This window comes from Cydia fagiglandana, chromosome Z (assembly GCF_963556715.1).
Source record: "Cydia fagiglandana chromosome Z, ilCydFagi1.1, whole genome shotgun sequence".
NCBI lineage: Eukaryota > Metazoa > Arthropoda > Insecta > Lepidoptera > Tortricidae > Cydia > Cydia fagiglandana.
Window position 1 is genome coordinate 31,333,139 of NC_085959.1, and position 23,014 is coordinate 31,356,152.

General features: G+C 39.8%; 1 protein-coding gene across 2 annotated transcripts; it reads right to left on the reverse strand.

Annotated features, from left to right (window-relative positions):
* Positions 1 to 2,336: 2,336 nt before the first annotated feature.
* LOC134678154 (AP-3 complex subunit delta) lies at positions 2,337 to 22,861 on the reverse strand. Of its 2 annotated transcripts, none has more exons than XM_063536607.1 (18): positions 22,644 to 22,861; positions 22,470 to 22,565; positions 21,532 to 21,801; positions 20,672 to 20,801; positions 17,371 to 17,510; positions 16,710 to 16,783; positions 14,966 to 15,114; positions 14,431 to 14,576; positions 13,482 to 13,683; positions 12,767 to 12,938; positions 12,203 to 12,368; positions 11,407 to 11,576; positions 10,688 to 10,852; positions 5,111 to 5,252; positions 4,770 to 4,899; positions 4,239 to 4,491; positions 2,907 to 3,280; positions 2,337 to 2,632 (listed from the first exon to the last, which is right to left on the reverse strand). In XM_063536607.1, the coding sequence occupies exons 1-18, from the start codon at positions 22,737 to 22,739 to the stop codon at positions 2,562 to 2,564; spliced, it is 2,946 nt and encodes a 981-aa protein (XP_063392677.1). In that variant the 5' UTR covers positions 22,740 to 22,861; the 3' UTR covers positions 2,337 to 2,561. The 2 variants fall into 2 exon arrangements, with proteins under 2 accessions (XP_063392677.1, XP_063392676.1); XM_063536606.1 differs by lacking the exon at positions 16,710 to 16,783 and adding an exon at positions 16,316 to 16,389 and having other exon boundaries at positions 22,644 to 22,860.
* Between the last annotated feature and the right edge of the window lie 153 nt (positions 22,862 to 23,014).

A 23,014-nucleotide genomic window follows, 5' to 3' on the forward strand; every position in this document is an offset into this window, starting at 1 on the left:
TATTGTAGTTTTTTTATCTTTTTACCTGTAGGAAATACCTTTAGGCGATTCTATCATCGCAGATGCAACATTAAAGCGCCAGTAGATATTTATATATTTTTAACAAGAGATACACTTGTGGTTAACCCCACGTATGCGGACTCATCATCATCAATTTGATAGATTTAATTGAAAAGCGACCTTGACTGTAAAAAAAATAGTTTTTAAATTCACACACACGAATCCGTGTCTAAGCATACGAGGGGTTAAGTGTTAGTGTACAAAATGAAGTCGGGTCACAACTACAATAAAAACTAAAAGGTACAGTACGATAGATAGATAGGTACAGTACGCGAATGTTTACTTGCTTTTACTTCACTCAGTAAATTTCAGTCATCTTCCTGGCGTTCGACCCGGCTTTTGGACAGACGCTCGCTAATGAACCCTGTGAGATCGGGGAATCACAAGATTTGGCGTCACACTCGTTTTATTGCGAAATAATGCGTTATTGATAAGGATTCGGTTTCCTTACATCTTTTCCTTTACCGAAAATAATATGAAAAATATCAACCTGTATTTCGTACATAAGCCACGAGAAACTGTTGTTGTTATTCTGGCTCGTCAGCCGGGCGACAATAGTAACATAGTTTGCTGGGAAAAAATGTTATAGTACGATCTACTAATATGCTAAGTATAATGAGTCATTTATAGAAAAAGATTATAACTGTCTAAAAAATGTTTGGTTGATTTAAACATCGCAAAACGATATAAATAGTAGAGCCCAAGAGGGGATTTTTGTACTTTCTCGAGCGCGTCAGGTTAAGATATGAGTGAATTCTGGCTACCCCGTGTAGTCTACCTTTACCCCTTTTAGCCGTCTATGTTGAGCCATTGGTTGGTAGGGGGTTCAACAAATTGTTAAGCAGATAACTTAATCTTACAGGCGCATGTGAATGTTAAGAAAAAATAAACTGGTGGAGCTGGCGGCGGCGGTGCGTGGTTTTTTCTATTGCAGCAAGATTTTATACCAGTGTAATGAACATCTACCACAATAATTAGTGTTATGATTGTACAAGTACATAGACATTTATCTAGTAGGAACGAGGCAACGCTTGTGGCTTCTATTTTCTACCTATTTTATAGATATTCTATGACTGCCGGGTATCAATGTGACACGATTAACGTAAATTATTATTGTTATAATTATATGCTATAGAACGTGAACATTGATGTAAAATTTTGCTAATTTATTAAGAGGGATGTAACTGACAAAAAGTACTTTATCCATAAAGATTCCATTTCGGTAGAAAACTTTTTCCAATCGCTTCAGCATAATATATTCTAGGTGTATACGTTTCGCTTTTTTAATTTATTTGTATTGCAAGTTATGAAAAAAGAAAAACCTATAACCTTGTATTTCATTGTGTCAATAACATACTAATAAAATCATGGTAAATATTTGGAAGTGGCAATCGTTTTCTCTTTTTATATGGACGAGGACGTGCTTTACTTCGCTTTTAAGAAGAGGAATGACATGAAAAGCGTATAATGATTAGGAACTTGCTGCGTTCTTATTACTTCCATAACTTACTAGTCTTCTAAAAACTTTTGGTATCGTCTTGGGTCGTCCCATTCGTTTTTCGTCAAGTTCTTACATTAGTCCTATTCTGCTTTCGTCACTCATTCTACATTGAAAGCCACCAACGATTGTGACGAATGTAGAATGAGTGACGAAAGCAGGATAGGGCTAATTTAAGAACTTGACGAAAAACGAATGGGACGACCCAAGACGATACCAAACTTTTTCTTATACATATTTACATAAATATAAGTTCAGTACGGAACGAACGATGTCCAATGATATTAGGCCCATGTATGTTGAGCGAAAATTAAAAAGGAGGGACAATCGGTAGCTCCTTAGTTTGATTCATACTGAATTAGACGCCGTGTATATTCCTCTTTGACGTTTATAGACGGTCAAGCAAATCCTGTCAGTAAAAAAAGGCGCGCAATTCAAATTTTCTATGAAACGATATGCCTTCGCGCCTACATTTTTCAAATTTGCTACCTTTTTCTACTAACAAGATCTGCTTGACCAAGTATAAATGATATATTTACTTATCGATAACCCGATTAGTTACCTATGTTCTTTTTAAATTTTGCCTGTGAAATATCCAGATACAGTAATGATCCGTGATCAACACAGTGTAAAAAAACTACGTCGTTTGTGTGTAATTAATTATGTCTAAGTGTTTTTTTATTAAATCTTTTAAGTAGGAAGGGAAAATACCTAATACGCATATATAAATACTTTTAATAAATCTGTACATGATTATAAGTATTTTTATTTTCTTGCATTTGCAACTACAGACTTAATACAAATGTTACTTAAATAAATGGACATGTTTACCTCTAAATATTAATGAAAACAATGCCGTATATATATATATATACTAACAATAATAAAATTATTACTTAATTGTTCAACTCAACATTGCACTGAAACATAGCATGAGTAATATGACAAGAATCAAGGACATATTTCCTATACATAGCGTAAGTATGTCGACCTAAACAGGTTTCTATAGAACTTCTTTGCTAGGTGTAGAAATTCCTAATGCTTCTTCATAGCCTACTTTCGTTTCGTGGTTATCTGAAAAATAAAATGGTGATTAGTATCTACGCAAGCTCTTCGTTTTGTTTACATACTTGAACTGATACTTATTTAAGTTGACATGCATAAGATTTGATGGGTCTATAAGAAACTGAGCCTAAAGGGGCCACTGATTGTGATTACCAGTCCGCCGGACGATATCGCCCTGTCGGTGAAACGCAAAACGTGAGAGTTCAGAACAATTGACAGGCTGATATCGTTCGGCGAACTGGTAATCTGTGGGCCCCTTAAAACAATATGATATGTTGCTTACCTTTTTTAGAGGATCTCTTCTTAGACTCTTTGTCTCTCGTCTCCTTCTTCGCCTTCTTGTGATTTTCAGTCTTGTTAGTTTTCTCCCGCTCGCCGGCGCCGCTATTTGTCTTCGATCGCTTCTTCTCTTTCCCCTTTGTGTTCTCTATGAGTGCTTCCTCTGGTGCTACGTATTTATCCAGGTCAGCTATAATTAAGTCGCCTTCTTTGGTGCGTTTGTTCTTCTTCTCCTTCTTCTTCTTTTGAGATTTCTCAGTGGCGTTCTTTTCGGTTTTGGCTTTCTTAGTTTCTTTTATCTTTTTGTTGAGAAGGCCGGACTCTGGTGAGGGATACTGATGTATTCTAGAAGTAAGTAGCTCGTCATCGCGTAGTGGTCTGAAAAAAAAGGATACATGATATCAAGACTGCTCACTTGGTTCCTTTTCCTACAGCATTGAGTACCGATGCGATAGAATAGTCACATGACAGTTCCGTGCCAAGTTAACGATTATGAATTTATGTCACTAGGGGCCACTTGCATCATTCCCTAACGCGGGGTTAACCCGTTAAACCTGGAGTTACAATTACATTTACAGTTACCAGTACAATTTGACACTGGATTAACGGTTTAACCGGTTAACCCGGGGTTAATGGGATGATGCAAGTGGCGCTAAGGTTAACGTTACATGGGTAGATCACTGTTATATTTCACGTGTTAACGTGATGATTTATACGTATTTTCAAGTTTCTCGCTCAATTTGGATTAAATACAACTGTGTTATTTCTGGGGAGAAATTCAGGGATAAGTCATCATCAGATTATTTCCAAATTTAGTAAGAGACATACAATACGATTTGCATATTTTAAATATAAACTAAAATTGAGTTGCCTGCCCTGGCTTTGTAAGTGTAACTTAAGTGTTAAGGATTGTACTGTTGTATTTAACAAGTAAAATAGGGCTTAATGGCGTTATGGCACGGGGTCGTTCGCCACATGTAAACAATGTTCGTTGCCTGTGAGGTGACAGGACTAGAAAGCGGGAGTTTTGGTAAACATAATGCGGAGTCCTAGGGCCGGTTGCACCAAACCGCCTCTCACCGTCAAAGCGTCCGCTAAATTATGAGAAATTTAGTGCCAGTTGCACCAACCACATTTGACAGACTGATCATCGTCAGCCGGCGCGCCCCGCGCCTTTACTATGAAACTTTCCATACATAAAAATTTAGCGAACTCTTTAACGTTCGTAACAGTTTGGTGCAACCGACCCTTAATACGTATGACGTTGATCGTTCCTCTAATTTTAGTTGGTGCAACTGGCACTTTAAGTAGTGTATGCATGTGCGTGTCGACTTACAAGTCAAGGTCGAGGTCGAGCGCGCGGTGGGGGTCGTCGGCGGGCGGCGCGGGCTCGTCGTCGGAGGGCGCCGCGCCCTCGGGCAGCTCCCCGCCCTCCGCCACCACGGGCCGCGCCGCGACCTCGCCCTCGCTCTCCGACTCGGAAGACTGCTCCTTTTTGCTCTTCCGCTTGCCACTCGGTCGCTTCGACTTCTTGCCTTTCTTCGAGCTCTCCCGCATTGACACAGTCAGGTAAGCGTCGGATCGTTTGGCTGGAATATTAATAAGCTAAGTTAGCATACCACTAATTATATCATTTAATATTTATGTTATAAAAATGTATCAAATTAAGATATATAGCCACCCCACACCCGCGTCTCTCGAGCGTCTACGTCTAGTCAACTATGGCTGCTGCTCGACGCAACGTTGGCGCAACTGCACAGCGACGCCATTTTTCATATCGCGGCGAGTCATCCTTCAGGTAGTGCGGGTAGACCGCCTGCCGGCTCCCGCGCTATCAGACCGTAGTGTAATGTAGTAGGATACTGACCGCGCACCACGAGCGGCACCTCGAGCGCGATCTCCGCGACCGGCACGTCTTCCTGCTGGTAGGAGCGCGGCGAGTCGTCCTTCAGGTAGTGCGGGTTGTTCGCCTGCTCCTGCCGGCGCGCCTCGCGTAGCTACAAGCAATATAACAATGATAAACTTTTTCTATTATACATTTTACTAAAATATATATATAGGTTCGGGCCTCTCTGACCTTTATAGCTAGTCACGGCTAGTGACCAACCGGAGGCGATCATAATGTATAATTTTTTTCACATCATCTATTCCGAAAAGGGCTATTTCTTCCCTGCTGAGGAGGTCTGGTGTAATAAGTCAGCCACGTACCATGTGCAGCTCCTCCTGCGTGAACTGCGCGGTGGGACGCGCGTCGGGCTGCGGCGCGGCGAACACCGGCTCGCCGTCGTCCTCCGAGCTGGAGCTCTCCGACGACCAGCGGTCGCGCGACAGCCACTCGTCCAGGTTCAGACTGCAACCAATAGGTTTAAGGTTCTTGCGTGCACGACTGATTATTTTCATCACACTTGCTCGAAAAAGATCTTATTTCACGCAGGTGTACTGAAGCCCTATATTGTTCCCGCGGGAGTTATGGATACTAAATAAAATGATATAACTCCATAGGGAATTATTAAATCACTAATTCATACGAAACAAGTAGGTATAAATGAGTTTTACTTTTAATATACTGATGTTTATAATCTAATATTTTTGTTTGTGCAAATATAATTAGATAAATTTAATAGCCGTTTAAAATATTTGAAACAATTTTCTATCGTGGCTGATTGCTGGATGGGTCTGCGCTTGCGATGTCTATCTGTGCCCTGTCAAAAAATAACAATATAGCGGACAACTGTTTGAAATGTCACCGAATTATTTCGCTTAATTTTTTTTTCGCAACTACAGCAATATATACTATTCACTTAGCACCTTTGTTAGCACCACGGCTAGAGCGTGCAAAAAAAAACAAACTAACATACATACTTAAAAACTTATTTATATTTCGTGAACCTTGCAGTTAATCTAAGACAGTTGCATATTTTATACAACTATTAATATTATACAGTTTCATACTATACGTATAATAACTTCGCTATGTTATGGTCGCAGTAGGTACTCGCAATGGCTAAACAATATTATATTCGCCGCTGCACTGCATGCAATAAAAGCTTAGCCTTTTTTCATTGCTGCACTAATAGAAATACAGTTACCATTAAAGAAACAGAGTTGTCAGTCTTGTATAAGAAATAAATACTGTCGCTTTGCACTCGTATTACTTTGTGTTTTATTTGCAAAGACAAGAAAGCGATAATTCGCGTAGCTGTAGTGTACCGATTGTAGTGTGGCATTCAAGGTTCGCACTGTACAAGAAAGATGGAAAACAGCATATAGCAAATGACAATAACATCTTACCAATATTTGGTATAAAGAAAATTGGTGATATAAAGAAGTTAAAAAAAAAAATTACGCCCGACTAACAGCATAAATTAATATAAGCCGTATATATCCCTCAAGCATAGACTAGGAATCCTCTAGACCGAGTTTAGAGCAATTATTTCATGCAACCGATGATGCCAAAAATGCGGGGGTGCGCGAGACGAATGAGCGAAGTCCCGTGCCGTGATTGGTCCGTTCAAAGACACGGACGTCACACAAAGACACTTTCGACTCGAACATGGAGCAAAATTACCGTATGCGTGGCAGAGGGGGTAGCGCGACTATGCTCAGTCTGGAGAAAAAAAGGATATGATCTGTCAGATAACTTTTGACCCTAACAGGTCCTATCTATAACAAAGCCAGATCAAATTCACAACCTGTTATTACATGGTTATTACAGTCAGTATACGGCCCCTTGTGTTCGACATGCTAATTCTCAATAAGATGATAATCTGCCTGTGACCTCTTGATTGAGAAGTCTTAAGTTTAAAAATTACTTACACTCGGACTACCTTAAAAGTAAATTGTTTCGTTTAGCCTATACTTTAAAAGTGTATCGGTACACACATTCGCATAATTAGATTAATCAGCCCTCTATATTTTTATTACAAGTCTATTTTTTAAAATATCGATAAAGTACAGATTTCTTAACTTCTAATTAAAATAACAATCTTTAAAATGACAAAACCGCTGTTGCATACAATAAGTAGTTAATACATTTCTTCAAGGCTTATTTATCTACAATTTCATATATATATAATTAGCATCTATAGTCCGTTTTTTTTGCATTACAGTGATTAGAAAGAACTTGCAAGAAGGTAAGCGATCTTGACATGTCTTTTAATTGAAAAACGCTTTATAAAAGTATAAAACTATTACTTAAAGTCTATTCCAATAGAACTTGCAAACTATGTAAACAAACAACGCAATTTTGATTTATCACTATTTCTCTTTGAATTTTCACACCACCTCATCAAATACCATTGAAACCATACACATATACACTATTGAAACGACCCGTTCCGTAAAATACATAAATATGTAACTGTATCTTGGATATTTAATTAAAAGTTTAAAATGGTTTCATAAGTTAGGTTATTAGGACCTGATGGAATGGCGGTTTTGTTTCTTTTAAATTCTACAATTGTCTATGATGGGTAGTGTTGTGACTAAAGTTTGTAATATAAACCCGCTACACACTACCCAACCCACGCTCTGTACCTACCGCCACGGTTATAAAATACATCACACACGTACACGCGAGCTCGACTCCCTATAACCCATCCTTACGTCATAGAGGGCAAGCCTTTGAAACGCGTCAATGAAATTAAAGACTTAGGAACGTGGTTTGATACTCAGCTCACATTTAATAACCACATTACAATAACCTGTAACGAAGCCCGCAGATGCCTGGGATTCGTCATGCGTCAAGCGAAGCTATTCAATAATAAGCTTGCTATGACTGTACTCTATAACGCCTTCGTTCGAAGTAAACTCGAAACAAACGCAGTTATTTGGAGTCCCCATGAAAAACAGTACACGGTTCTAATAGAAAAAGTTCAAAAATCATTCATAAGGTTCCTCTATAAGAAGTTATATGGCTTTTATCCCCTTCTTTATCCCACCCTATTCGTTTTAGGTATGGTAGATTATATATCCTTAGAGTCACGTAGAAATATGTACCTAATAAAATATTTTTTTCAATTAATTCGGGGACAAGTAACAAACCCACCATTGTTACTACAAATAAGCCTGCGGGTTCCCCGTCTCTCCGCGAAACAGCTACGGCCCCGTAGCCGTGGTCTCTTTGCTGTACCTCCAGGTCGGACGCGCCTGCTTGCTACGTCCCCTCTTCACCAGGCTTTAACGTTGCTTAACAACATCTTGGACAGCGACAATGACCTAGATATTTTTTTCACGACGGAGTCTAAATTTCTAGGCGCATCAAATCGGTACATCGAATCAATCGTTACCACTAGCTCCATTACCTAATATGCTATAATAATTATTCGCTGGAAATATTTGACATTGCTTATGTACGACTGACTTAATTTTAATAAATTGCCCATATTGTACTCATCTGCTTGACTTTACCCGAATTTGTATTTTTATGACTTTGTACTATAATTGTAATTCCTCGATTCATTTTTATCCATGACATTTAATTAATTATTGCAATTCCTTGATTTATTTATATACATGACATTTAATTAATTATTGCAATCCCACAGTTTAATTATCCTTCAATGACATTTAATCAATTATTTTACTCCCTTGATCTCTTTTATGTAATAACGTCATACTCCTAATGTAATGTCAGTAATGTGTTATAGATTTAAATCGAATGTAGTTAGGTACTTATAATATATTCACTCATTTATTCGAATAATGCATGTTGCTAGCTATTAAGTAATGTAATTCCAATTAGCACGTAAGGTTGAACTGTAAGTGTTAATTGTATGCAACAAATAAACAATAAACAATAAACATCAATACATGATTCTTAAGTACTAATTTGTCTCCTGATCGTGATTATACAAATTAATAAAAATAAGTAACTACTTGTTTTTTACTTTTGGTATTTTATTATTCGATATGGTTTGACATTAGTAAAGTAGTATGTAGGAGTCTTGCCCATCACTAGTAAATTGATCATTCAGAGACAATTACAATATGGCGGTTTGTTTACATAGTTAGCAAGTTCTATTGAAATAGACTTTATGAAAGCAGAAGAATATAAATGATCGTATTAGATTCATAATTGTTACATATTTGCCGTAACTTATTTTTAAAATGTGTTTTTCAATTTAAAGACACATCGAGATTGTTTACCTAATTTCTAATGCTAAAAAAAAACGAAGTATAGGAGCACAGAGGATTGATAAAATAACGATAAATGTATTTAGTAGTCGCACAATGATTTCACGTTTGTTGCAATTTTCAAAACAGTTCGGTAACTTATTCATAGGCGCAAGATCCGGCTCTCACATCATCTTTCTCGCGTCACAGAATAAATAATAGCACTAGGTACAGAAGATTCACTCTCTAACAAAACGCGTCTGTTACGATCAGCACAGATATGGTCGCTAGGTGGCGACAGCGCTACGCGCGACTTATGGCTTTCCCCAAAATTGGGGTAGAACGGATATACTTTTAGCTACCTGTAGCAAAGCGACGAAATCGCGGAGTAAGCCACGCCTGCTCGCGTTGTCCCGACATTTTGCCACGGCTCACGGAGCCTAGGGTCCGCTTGACAACTAATCCCAGGATTGGCAACGGCACAAGTTTTTACAAAAGCGACTGCCATCTGACCTTTCAACTCAGAGGGGAAGCCTAGTCCTTATTGGAATTAGTCAGGTTTCCTCACAATGTTTTTCTTCACCGAAATGAGACTGGTAAATATAAAATGATATTTCCTATATAAGCTTTGAAAAACTCTTTGAGTACGAATCGGGGTTTGAACCCGCGACCTCTGTATTGCAAGTCGCACGCTCGTACCGCAAGGCCACAAGCGCTTGGTAACTTGCCAGAGTATATTAGTAGAAATTAAAATAAATAATGCAGGCGCGAAAGATCGATTTACCATAAACATTTTGAATAACGCGCGATTTTCTGCTAAATATGGTCCTCAATTTGATAACCTTCTCGTATTTCATGCACTTTTACGATTGACCTTTTTTATAAAAATTGCAGTGCAGATGTATCAATAAACACTAAAGCGCGCGGTTTTATGCCGCAGACCCATTTCACATCAGTTAATCTAATGAGACTACATTGTTTTACGCAGTAAGCGCATTGTCATTTTTCCGACATTCCGTTGACGCATGCGTTTATCGCATAAAACCGCTGATATGTGGCTTTTATAAATTTATAGGTTTGTCCAATTTGAGAACAAATAATAACATGAAACCAAGAAATTTCGCAAAGCAGGTTTACAAAATTATAGAAATTCGTAGTATTAAAATCGAATAGCAGCTGTTGATATGAATTTAATATAATCAATAGATAAAAAATGGCGGTGTCTCAATTACATATTTCTCAGTTACATAATGTCTGTGACGACAAAATCTTACACTTTTTTTCGCCTAGCCCCCATCCGCCAACAAATCGATAAGAAATTTCTTCCAAAAATGTAATATTTGACAACTGGTAAAAGTCGCAAGGGCAAATGCAAGTACACATATAAACAAATTCGCAAGGCAAAATTTGTAATATGAAAAGACATGGAATGAAAATAGAATTCGCAAGCTGTGATAAGCTGACTTTTTTTAAGTTGATTTCTGGCCTTCAATCAATTTATATAACGACATCCGATACATATCGAACAACATCTCTTCCAATTTTCGTGTCTACTTTTGGAAATACAGGGTAATGTGCCGATTGCAGTGCTAACTTTGCATATATCTGCACAGCTATACGGATTTTCTCCAAATAACGACGAGTAAAATAGGTAGAGATGTTGGTACTCACTCTCCAGGCATGGGCACTTTCTTCTGTGCCTTGGGCGCGACAGGCTTGAGCTCGCCGTCGAAGAGGTCCGCCAGCTCGGCGATCAGGCCGCCGCTGAAACCGACGCCGGCGTCCCCGTTCACGTCCGGGCCGGCCTCCGCGCTCTTCTCAGCCTCCACTTCGTTACTGCGGCGAAACAAAATGTTCAACTTTACTTCTATATCTACTAAATGAGTGTTTGGAACAGCGGCAGACTTTGGTAAATGAAAATGTTACACAGACACCCCTTATAGGGTAAGGTGAAAAATCGAAAATCTTTGACCACCAAAGACGTCAACTGACGTACAGTGTAGTATGAGTTCTTCACTAATTCTAATTTCATATCAGCTATTTACGTAAAACGTGTTAAATTTGTATGGTTTGGAAAGCCCCGATGGGACGACAGCTACGTTTGTGGTTGATGCTACTGGCCGAAGTGTGAGACATAGGCTATATTCCGAATTACGCTCACAGCACGTTCACAATCTGACCGATTCACGCTCATAGCGCTTACATGAGATATCGTGCGCCTTGAGCGCAAACGTCAAGGTAACGTTTGACATTGACAACAGGCGCCAAAAAAAATTCTGTTGGCTAACTGATTCGGACCGGCAGCCAGCACTGTGAGCGTTGTGAGCGTGATTCAGAACATAGCCATAGACTGCTTGTGGTTAACCACAATACGTCTCGGCTCTAGTCACCTGTGCTCGTGGTCGAGCAGCTTCTCGACGGGCTCGTCCTGGCAGTCCTCGGGGGCGAGCCGGCGCAGCAGCAGCATCAGCATGGCGGACGCGTTGTGCGCGCGCTCCTGCACCTCCATGTCCTCGCTGCAGAGGAGCGGCCGCAGCCCCGCCACTGCCTCGCGAACCACCTGACAAAAAAACACCCGGGGATAAAGAGTGGGCGTAAAGCCAGGAAACAAGGGATATGAATTTTATGCTATAAAATCTTGCTCGTCACGTCACGTCCCTAGGCTATATCATTACATTAGCTCTTTTATACTAAAGTTATACTGCTGGTAACAATATGCAATTGAAATTTTTAAAAAAATTGACAGGTTTTCTTGTGTTTTTTTTTCTATCAATGTGAGTGAGAGTTAGTCACTCCGACTTAGTAAGGTTTTGGTTGGCGTCTGCTCTTGCAGATAAAATCTAGTTTCGGTATGACCTTTACATGGCGTTTGCCTTTGTAAAAGCATGTAGTTAACAATTAAATATTGAAACTATAATTTTGCGTTAGTCCTCTCTTAATCCTTTCGACGCGGTTCATTACGAGGTGAACTAAATCGCACTTGAATCGCGATAAGCTAGGTGATTTCCGTTCTGGATTATACAAGTAAATAAAATTTGCAAGGCAATTACCACAAAACATTAAAAAAATATAATTATTGAAAGCAACACGGTTCTGCCAATGTACTGTCAATTTTGCTTCGAGCTCATACATGCAGAATGGCAGAAGCAGAGGACATGTGTTATATAATATATCGTATGGCCTTACCGAGAGCGCAGCGGCTTGGTCCCGGCGCGCCTCGTAGCGCGCGAGCAGGCGCGCTGCCAGCTTGAAGGCGGCGTGCACGCACACGGCGCGCGCTCGCATCGCGCCGCCGCCCGCGCCTGCGCACAGCAGCAGCGGGGAGATCGCGTTGCGCATCACGTCTTCCTCCCTGTTAGCACAAGCAATTTGTTGAATCATAATCATCCCAATCGGTTGAAAGACGGCACATGCCTCCCGCAAGTCATTTATTTGAATTGGCTAGTTTGCTTTAGGTTATAAGAATAATTTCTTGTAAGTGATGTTATAAGTTTTAACCTTTTTAATATAATGACTTCGTACGACGCAGATAAAACTGATTCCGTTCGTGTTGCTGGAGTGATCATAATTGTTATTTTTGTACGTTAATTCGTTTCTACTTCTATTAGTTGACAGTATAGGTACTTTTCTTACGATCTCGATGACGTCCACGACTGACGTACATATTAGTCTTCATCGACAATGAAAGCGCGACCGTCCTAGGCAATGTGCCTAGTGCAGTCTGCGACGACACATCAACACATCACTCACTGGCAGTACTCGGCAAGCACGTAGGCGGCCGCATAGAGCACCTCGCGCGACGCGGGCCCCGGCGGGGAGGCGGCGGCGCGCGCGGCCAACGCGGCGCATTCGCGCGCAGCGAACGCGCGCACATCCGCCACGCGTGCTCCTACTTCCAATAACTGGGTGCCGAGGATGATGCCTGCATGGTAACAACTTGCGTGTCATATCGTATTTCGCCAAGAAAATGTGCAACGTAGGAAAATGCAAAACAAAGTTCAATAGAGTAAACCGGCGTTTGCGGGGTTTTTTTTATGAGATTGCCTGGCTTATAATATAAAAATATATAGCCTTAGTTATTATATAAATGCGGCTCCACGCATTTCAATAAAATAAAGTCAGTTCACAATACCCTTTTTAGTTGGTATGTGTCAGTATCATTAAGTCCATAGGACAAACATGTTACTAATGGGCAATGTGTTTCACTTAGGTACAGATCTTTTTAAATTTGTGTTAAGGTAGAAAATCAAATAAATTCAAACAATCAAATACCCAACTTTGGATACAGTACTATAATCTAAGTCTGGATAAAAAAAACCTTACCCTTTGGGTACGGAACCCTAAAAAGTAGATGAGTGCGTCTAACTTAAGACTACAACTTAGTGCTGTGATCATCTCTGATTACGCCAAAGCATTATAGTCGACTTCTTAAATGTAATATGATTACTAGTTGAGAATAATGTACCGTGTTTGGCGCTAGTTTCCATCTCGGTGAGCTCGGACAGCACGGCGACGTACCACTCGAAGTCGACCACGTGCTGGTAGTTGTTCTGCGAGCAGATCTCGATCATGCGCGTGAGCAGCTCGTCCCGGTACAGCGTCCCTTCCGCGCGTTCCATGTGTAACATTAGCTTCTTCACGATTTCCATTAGATTTTTCTTTGATACCTGAGCGTTAAAAGTGCTTTAAACATACAGGATTGTTTCAAGAGCTTATGGTTATACGGAGATGGGGCCTTCACATCTCTTGCGAATGATAACTAATATACACAGTTGGTAGTCAATAAAAAAGAAATATTATTATGAGCCCATATTGTCCCACTGTTGGACAAAGGCCTCCTTCTTATTCTTCCACGTATCCCTATCCTCGTAAGTCTCCCAGAGACTACTCTGTCAAAGGCGTCAAGCTCGTCCCGCCATCTCCGACGAGGTCTACCGTGGCCCCTTATAATTTGTGGGACCCAACGGGTGGTTGTTTTGGCCCATATAAAAAATATAATATGTATAATTTGAGTGGTTGTTTATGACTACAAGTTCACACTTGTATAATTAGTTTTAATTTAGCATATCGCCCATTAGGCCAAAATGTTAATACCCCCGCCGTTGTCATTCATGACGATAAATCGCATAATAGGAAGTTTGTATAATTTAGCTCGCAAGATTTGATCACAAACATGCAGACAATGGACTGGTGAAACTAAATAAAAGATTTAAAAAATTGTTTGTGTGATGTTTTGATCTCGGTATTTCATCAGGTATAAACGAGCTGAAACCATTTCAAGCAACAATGCCTAAGGCCAATGTTGAAATGCAACCGGAAAATAGCGAGGTAACACAGTGATATAACAATACACACAGAGTACACCGACAACAAAGTACAATAAAGAACTAGGTATCTTATCTTACAGTACCGACCATTCCGTACAACAGGCCCAGAGCTCGAAGCCTGATGGACTCGTCCTTGTCGTCGAGACAGGCGAGCACCAGGTCCTTGTGCGCCTGCACAGACTTCGGGTGCGACTTGAGGATGCGCGACATCGCCAGCAGGCCCAGGTATTTCACTGCCGGCAAATATTGGGGTAAACTCAGAAATATTCATCAATTAATTTCATCATCATAATTCATATGATAACGCGTAAGGAACTGTCATAGAAAGTGGCCCGTTTTCAATGCGCTTAATGCCCTTAAATGTAGTTTACTAGATCAAGTACGTTATTTATGTGGATAAACCTTATTAATAACAACAATAGATGATTTTCAAAGCCAGGCGTGGCACTTTACAGAAATCGATTCCAGTGGTGTGTTTTTCATTTTTAAAGGCTCCGTCATACAGGCACGCTTTTACATATAAAACGCTCACGCCGCGCTCAGGCGCCGCCTGTGTGACGGAACCTTAAGCATTAGGTATATTAAAAAATATGGGTAATAAAGTAATAGCGTAGAATCTTACAGTTTTGATCGCTATCTTCAATGAGTATCCTCAGTTTCTGCACGCAGAGCTGCACGGAGGCGGCGTGGCCGGGCATGCCGCTGCTGATGCTGATGATCACGGCGATCACCGTGTTGATGCACTCATACAACAGCGACATAGCTGATGTACTGCAACATGCACGAACATTAGCTCATCTTTTCCTGCCACCGCCTATAGAGTCATTCCCGTCTTCAAACACTTTACAACACACACAGTACAACAGAACCCTAAGAGCTGTTTCCAACTGACGTCCAGTTTTTTGCGGGTACAGTTTTTTGCAGGATTCAGTTTTCTGTAGTATGCAAACAGAATCCTCGTGTGAAAGGTACCCGGCTACCCGCGTACCCGCAAAAAACTGGACGTCAGTGGGAAACAGCTCTAAGACGGTTGGACAGGTAGCGCGGTATTATTACTAGAAATTAAGTCACGCACCCAAACGTTCAAATAAAATTCTGCTCTCCGCTTCTTTTCTACCGGCGTTAATTTGAAGGCCCCTGAATTATATTTATGTATGTAGTCTTGGTCGGAAGATGGGAATGACCCTCGTTATCGAAAGTTAAAATTATAATCTTAAATTAAATAAGTAGCTATAAAGGCATGTGAAGGCGGATAATAAATGGGACTCAGTTGCTACTTGCTTGTAAGTTTCTAGGAATAGGAAACCTCATACTGATGTTTGTATGCTGTGCATTATTGCTCAAACACAAAACAGTAAATATTAGGATGCTTGAAACAACTTGATCGATTATAAGGTACATACCTTAATACAGAATTTGTTAAAATATGATTTCATGATTTATTATTTATAACAAAATATATAGTACCTACGGTCGAAATACCAAAAAAAAATTACAATGTTCCAATAAAATATTTACACGACATGATGTCTAGAGGTGTGTAAATATATTATTGGAATGTTGAAATACATTATTGGAAAGATGATTCCTGGGATGCAATAGGGTTGCCTTACATGTTAGTAGGCGTGTCCTAAAGCAAACCACAAATAATCCATTTTTTTAATTAAGATGTGGTCGATACATAGACGGTGGTTATACTCCGTATGAAACCAATAAAGCAATGATTGTACTCGTAGTATCACGCCAGTGTGTGTTTAGACTACTTAGTAATATGTGGTGAAGAAAATACTTAGCTAAAGTAAAATGAGGTGGTGTTAGCAGAAGAAGCAATGAAAGCCTTTTAGATGAACCTTATTATAAACTGTCATTTCTATGAGAAATAAATGGTCACATTATTAATACCGAAAATAACTACCTTTAGACCATTCATTATAGGTAAGATTGAATTGAAAATGAAATGTGACCAACTCACCTATGAATTAAATTAGTTAATGGTTCTATCAGTTTCTTGCCAAGCCGGGGCTCTAATGGGGTTAAGGCACCAAACTGCAACAAACACAATGACACCGCATAAGACTAGCTTATGCAGAAGCGGCTGTCTACTATGATGACTACACTTGCGACCATTAGCATTAACGGACATCTTGACTGATATTATTATTATTTCCTTTTTCAAATTAGTAGGTACACAAATTTCATGTTTATTTTTCTCCCTACACGGCAACCAAATAAGACAAAAAGTGCCAAAAAGGTGTTCATCCATAGTCAATATAGTGTTTATCAGTGATATTCAGAACAAAATCGTATTCATTGTGGTGGGGTGTGATGAGTCTAGCGGCTGGTAAACATGTTTCATCTACTTGTACCTGCAAATAATATCAATGAGGCTTTGTGTTATTTTTCTTCCGATATCAGGTTCATAATGTGTCATTAAACCAAACTGTGGAGAATTACCAAAAATTGTAAGTTTAACATTACTTATCGGGATTTTCCATGTTGTCTATAATTTTATTCTCTAATCCATTAAAATGAATTATGCGCTAAAATGCGTCATGATATTTACCGTCTAATTGATTTACAAAATTATCATAATTGCCAATTGCTTAGGTTATCTTGAGGTACGAAACTGCGAATTCTATGAGACAGAAATATAATAGAAAAAAGGATCTTTTTTTTATATAAGAATCTGATTACCATCAAAAGCATTATGTAATAACACAGGAAATGAGCGAGACTATGTGTTACACAAACCAACTAGTCCCGAACTTAGTTTACATATAAAATTTGTATCATTATTCAGTAATTATGCCAGCACTTTATCATGATATGGGTCTGCATCTGTTGTTTTTACTAGGGAAACTGTATAATAGATACATAATATATTTTTATCCTTAATTTACTTAGCAAGTTTGTAGGTATATTAAGGTTCAGTGGATGTTTTCAGGTCAATAATAAATTTAACATTATTTAAATTATTTTACTATGGTAAGACATGACTTTCATAAAGTGCAATGAAAAAGTGCTTACCAGTTTGATGATCTTGATCAGCATCCAGTTGTTGGTGGAGGTTGTCATTAGCTTAAAGAACACAGGAGCCAATGAAAGATAATTTTTTGGATTCTTTCTTGCCAACTCACAAACAACATTTACTGCAGCTGATTGGACTCCTGAAATATTACTTTATTTCATTATATCTATATTACTGAAAGTTTATCACATTTTAATCTTAGAATAGTCTTTACTTCTCTTCTACAATCTATAACTCTTTGGTTTCAAACCTACTTTATGTGTGATGTGACCAATGAGTAAGTGAGTGATAAAGTTGATACTGTCTTCATATGGCTTGTTTTTAACACCTTCCAATGAAGTTACACTAAGGGATTGCAATCCGGATTATTCAAACTTCGAAAATCCGGATTATCCGCCAATTTTTCAATCCGTTTCTAAATCCGGATTTTTAAACCCAAATCCGAATTTTCGGATTTTTTGTTAAACTATTATACAATTGCCTTTTGCACCGTTAAAATGTTCTGATTACTGCAAATACGCGTCAAGCGGGTAGAGGGGGGGTTGCCTGGCTCACTCCCTGGCCTTGGGCCTTGAACAGCCTCATGACAAGCGCGGTGTCTGTGTGACTTCAGGTTAAACTGAGTGTTCGATGTTTGGCTCAGGCGTCACCGTGGCTTGGCTTTTCCGCGCGCGGCAGGCTCGTGCAACAAAAGCCGGATGCCGGATTAGTAGAAGAGCCGGCCGCATATTTTCCGCACAATGGTTTCCCATAAAAGTGATGCTAAGTCCGAATTCGATAGTCTGCCGCGGCGGAACTTGCCGAAAGTACAAAAAAGAAGGCCACTTCCGGTGTGAAAAAAGGGGGCTGATTTAACCCATCTGATACCGAAATAATAATTATGGCAGCAGTTAGAAATTTACATGTAGACGCAGAAAAGCGAAATCTGCCAGTATTTTTTTTTGCCGGAAGTGCTTGGCAGATGCTCTCAAAGGTGGCCACCGGGGCCCCTAATTTAACCCATCTGATACCACCATCCAGCACGCCATCACGCCAGCTGACGAAGCTGAAACGGGGAGATGGCAGCATAGCGTCGAGCAAAGCGGAGGTTTTAGGCGAGATCGAGAGGTTCTATGGACAGTTATACACTTCGATCGCAAAGCCCGTTGACAGCTTGGTAGGAGATCCAAGAGCCAAGCTGTACGAACATCAGTCTGTACGAGATTAGGATGGCCCTGAAGCAGCTTAAGAACAACAAGGCGCCGGGCAAAGATGGAATCAGTTCAGAGCTTCTGAGAGCGGGTGGAACACCGGTACTTAAAGTCCTCCAGAAGCTCTTTAATTCCGTCTTGTCCGAGGGCAAAACGCCTGAAACATGGAATAGAGGCGAGGTGGTGCTGTTTTTCAAAAAAGGTGATAACAGCCTATTGAAGAACTACAGACCCATCACGCTTCTGAGCCATGTCTATAAGCTGTTCTCAAGGGTCATCACGAACCGTCTCGAACACAGATATGATGACTTCCAGCCTCCCGAACAAGCCGGTTTCCGAAAAGGCTATAGTACCATAGACCACATCCATACGCTGCGGCAAGTTATACAGAAGACCGAAGAGTATAACTTGCCATTATGCTTAGCGTTTGTGGACTATGAGAAAGCCTTCGATTCGGTGGAAACATGGGCGGTGCTTGAGTCTCTTCAGCGATGCCATATTGACTATCAGTACATCGAAGTGTTGAAGTATTTGTATAGTAACGCCACCATGTCGGTCCGAGTACAGGAGCAGAGCACGAAGGCGATTCCATTGCAAAGAGGCGTAAGGCAGGGAGACGTTATCTCTCCGAAACTGTTTACTGCCGTAATGGAAGACGCCTTCAAGCTCCTGGAATGGCAAGGACTTGGCATCAACATCAACGGCGAATACATCACTCACCTTCGGTTTGCCGACGATATCGTAGTCATGGCAAAGTCGATGGAGGAACTCAGCATAATGCTCGATGACCTCAACCGAGTTTCACAACGGGTGGGCTTGAAAATGAACATGGACAAGACGAAACTTATGTCAAATGCCAATGTTGTGCCCATCCCAGTCTCTTTTGGGAACTCGGTACTCGAAGTTGTTGACTCTTACATCTACCTAGGACAAGTAGTCCAATTAGATAGGTCCAACTTCGAGAAGGAGGTCAACTCGGTTGGGCAGCGTTCGGGAAACTACGTAATGTCTTTTCGTCCGACATACCTCAGTGCCTCAAGACGAAAGTCTTTAATCAATGTGTGTTACCAGTGATGACTTACGGCTCCGAAACGTGGTCTTTAACTATCGGCCTCATCTCAAAATTCAAAGTCGCACAACGAGCTATGGAGAGGGCTATGCTCGGAGTTTCTCTGCGTGATCGAATCAGAAATGAGGAGATCCGTAGGCGAACTAAAGTCACCGACATAGCCCACCGGATTAGCAAGCTGAAGTGGCAATGGACAGGTCACATTGCGCGCAGAGAAGATGGCTGATGGGGTGGAAAAGTGCTCGAGTGGAGTGCCACGGACTAGCAAGCGCAGCGTAGAACGTCCACCCACAAGATGGACGGACGACCTTGTTAAGGCCGCCGGAAGACGCTGGATGCGGATCGCTTCCAACCGGTACGAATGGAGGTCCAAGGGGGAGGCCTATGTTCAGCAGTGGACGTCTTATGGCTGAGATGATGATGATGATGATACCACCATGAAACCAATTCCAGTCGGTAGGTATGGACCCTCATGTCAGGAATATATAAGTCTGCCAAGGCTTTTCCTGCCGAAACACCTTGGCAGACGAGATTATGTGAGCATGGTCACCATCGGTTACCCTACATCAACCCATCTGATACCACCATGATACCACCATGAAACCAAATCATCCCTAAATGTGTGACACCCGGGGTGGGCCGCCCCCGCCGCCCCCACCTAGCTACGCCACTGCATAAGACTATTACAGTAAATAAAAAGACTAATTTCATATTAGAAAGTCGTTTTTTTTTAATTTATTCCTGGTACCAAGAAAACATTCCCTAAATCCGGATTTTATCCGAAGTTCGGATTTCGGCGTGAAAATTATCCGAAAATCCGGATTTTGTAAAATAGATTCGGATTTGCAATCCCTATTGCTGCAGTCAGCTATTAGTGTAACTTGTCAATAAGTATAGTTTGAATGGGGCTTTTCTACCCCATACTGCAGTGAACACATTAAAAAAACCTTATGACTCATGTGTATACATTAACAACATATACAGGCTGTCCCTAAAAACAAAGATAAAATATAACAAGTGTTTTCATATAGCACCACTTACCTGGGTCTGGATCTTCCAGCTTTTCTTTTAGTTTGGGAAATGCTGGTCTAAGTGCTTCTGGATACCTAAGGAATACTTTGTACATCATCAGCACTGCCTTCATCCTTAAATAAGGCTTGGTAGAACTCATCTAAAATGTAAAAACAATTTCAATATAAAGTCTCTTTGGGTGGTATTCTATCTGCCCAATTCCTATATCCAATATTTGAACAAATTTCTTTGAAGAAGACCCATTCCACCTATCCAATATCTTGGTTCAAGTTTTTATGTCGGAGAATGGCTGAAATGTGCCATCTATCGCCTTCAAGTGGCATTTTATCATGCAAACCTTGACAAATAGAGCAAACTAGGGTGTTACGTACACCTGAGTGGCGTTCGACGCAGTTCTGCCAAGACGTCATAGAGTGCACTGTCAAAACAATTGAAGTTATGCTGTCAATCATTCTTAAAGAGAGCTTGATAAGAACTAATAGGAGAAATTGACGTCTCTGGCGGTTCCTGGGACTAATCCACTGGTTTGCTTAAGATAAGAAACGTATCGCATGTTGTGATTTGTAATGAGTCTTGTGCAGTAAAGATTGTGAGTCGAACATTGTATTTCATTGAAGGCCCTCATCATCCACAATTGAAGGTTCTGATGTGCTGCCTATAATATGATACAGCCACAATTCCCGACATACTATTAGCATAGCTATTTTGAATTAAATGTCATTTGTAATAATTATTTGATCAAATGTTGGCTGTTTTAGTCAAGTGGATGAAGTCACCCAATTACTAGATGTGACCTAGATATTGAACAGATGGAATATCACCCTTATTTGAAGAATATATATGAGATAATAATTTAAATAAATACTAACCAAGGTCATGATATCATTTGCTAGATCCCTTGCTAAATCATGAGATATAAAACAGCTAAGGCCACTGAGTGCCAGGCCGGCTTCATACTGGTTCTGAGCATTCAGGTCCTTACGGATCATGTTTGTGGTCAGCATTAGCAGCTCAGAGTCTGCATGGAATGATTGACTAGCAGCTAAGTACCCAACTCTTTTATATGTAAACTTGTTTGAGCTCATCACTTCTATTACATTGAATATAGCCCATGATATGTCATATCCTAACATTTGTAACTGAAACATTTAAAAACAAGATTAGATAAATCCCTTATAAGAATTTTTTATCTCGGCAGTGCCCCCGCCAAGACAAGCAATAGATGTATAGGAATATATTTGTGTGTTTGAGATATTATATGCTATTTTAAATTATCAATTTTGTCACACTTGACAGTCAGAAACATTTTTAGCTGAGCACCCCTGCATACAAATAAGTAGGCACAGTTGCTAAGGGTGGTATTCCACTGTCCAATATCTTGGTCCAATGTTATTGCATCTCAATCTCTCATTAAGCAAAATATGAGACCGAATACAGGACATTGGACAGGTGGAATACCACCCTAAGCTCAAGAGTTTTGTTGACTGTACATACCTACCGATATAAAAAATTTCACCAGTAATGTATAGCTGATAACTGTGGATGTTATACAATTGATACCAACCCCAAATTATAATAAAAAAATATGTCAAACAAAACGCAAATTATTTTCAAGACAGTTATATATGTTTACTTTTATGTTATTTGCTTTAAATAAATGTAACACAATTATCATTTAATATGGACATATTATTTTCACGTGTGGACTCCTCTGTCCTGATGGACATTATAATCATCCGTTGTAATTTTTATGATAGTAGAAAAATAAAACTTACACATGTATTTGTAACTGATAACATGTACTTACGTATGTGAGCTTAGCGACGGCGTTAGCTTTCACTGCAATATTATCTTGTCGTAGCTCTACTTTTATTTCCTCCATGCACTGAGCTATGTACTTTGCCTGAAAATATATTGATCCAGCAGTAAATGTACACAGTACTTAATACTTCGAAAATCATTTAAATAAATAGATACTTACCTCATTATCTTTGTTATTTCTGATTCCGCGAACTAAGTCTGTTAGGTTTTTATCAAACATACGTTCAAAATTGCCTTTAACTTTTTTCAAAGCCATGATGTTTTAAGTGTTTATTTCTATCTAGAGAAAGAACAATAATTATTTTAGTGAAGCTCCATTATCTTGTAAAATATAAATCGGGAGGAACTCTGTCCTAAACGTCACGAATTTGACGAGTCAATTCGAGTCTCCATACTTTTCATGCGTGGCGTAAAAAATGTTACAAGAGCAAAAAAGTCAATAAACAAACAGTAATAACTATAGTAAGGTCAAACCAATTTGTCAGTCAGTAAGAACCAGGAAAACTATACTCATCCTTTTCTTCTGGATGC

Coding starts and splice junctions, on each gene's coding strand:
- LOC134678154 (XM_063536607.1), bottom strand. CDS start 22,739: ATGGCTTTGAAAAAAGTTAAAGGCAATTTTGAACGTATGTTTGATAAA. Junction 17,511..20,671: donor GCTGGAAGATCCAGACCCAG/GTAAGTGGTGCT, acceptor GTAATATTTCAG/GAGTCCAATCAGCTGCAGTA. Junction 4,900..5,110: donor CGCAGGAGGAGCTGCACATG/GTACGTGGCTGA, acceptor TATTGCTTGTAG/CTACGCGAGGCGCGCCGGCA.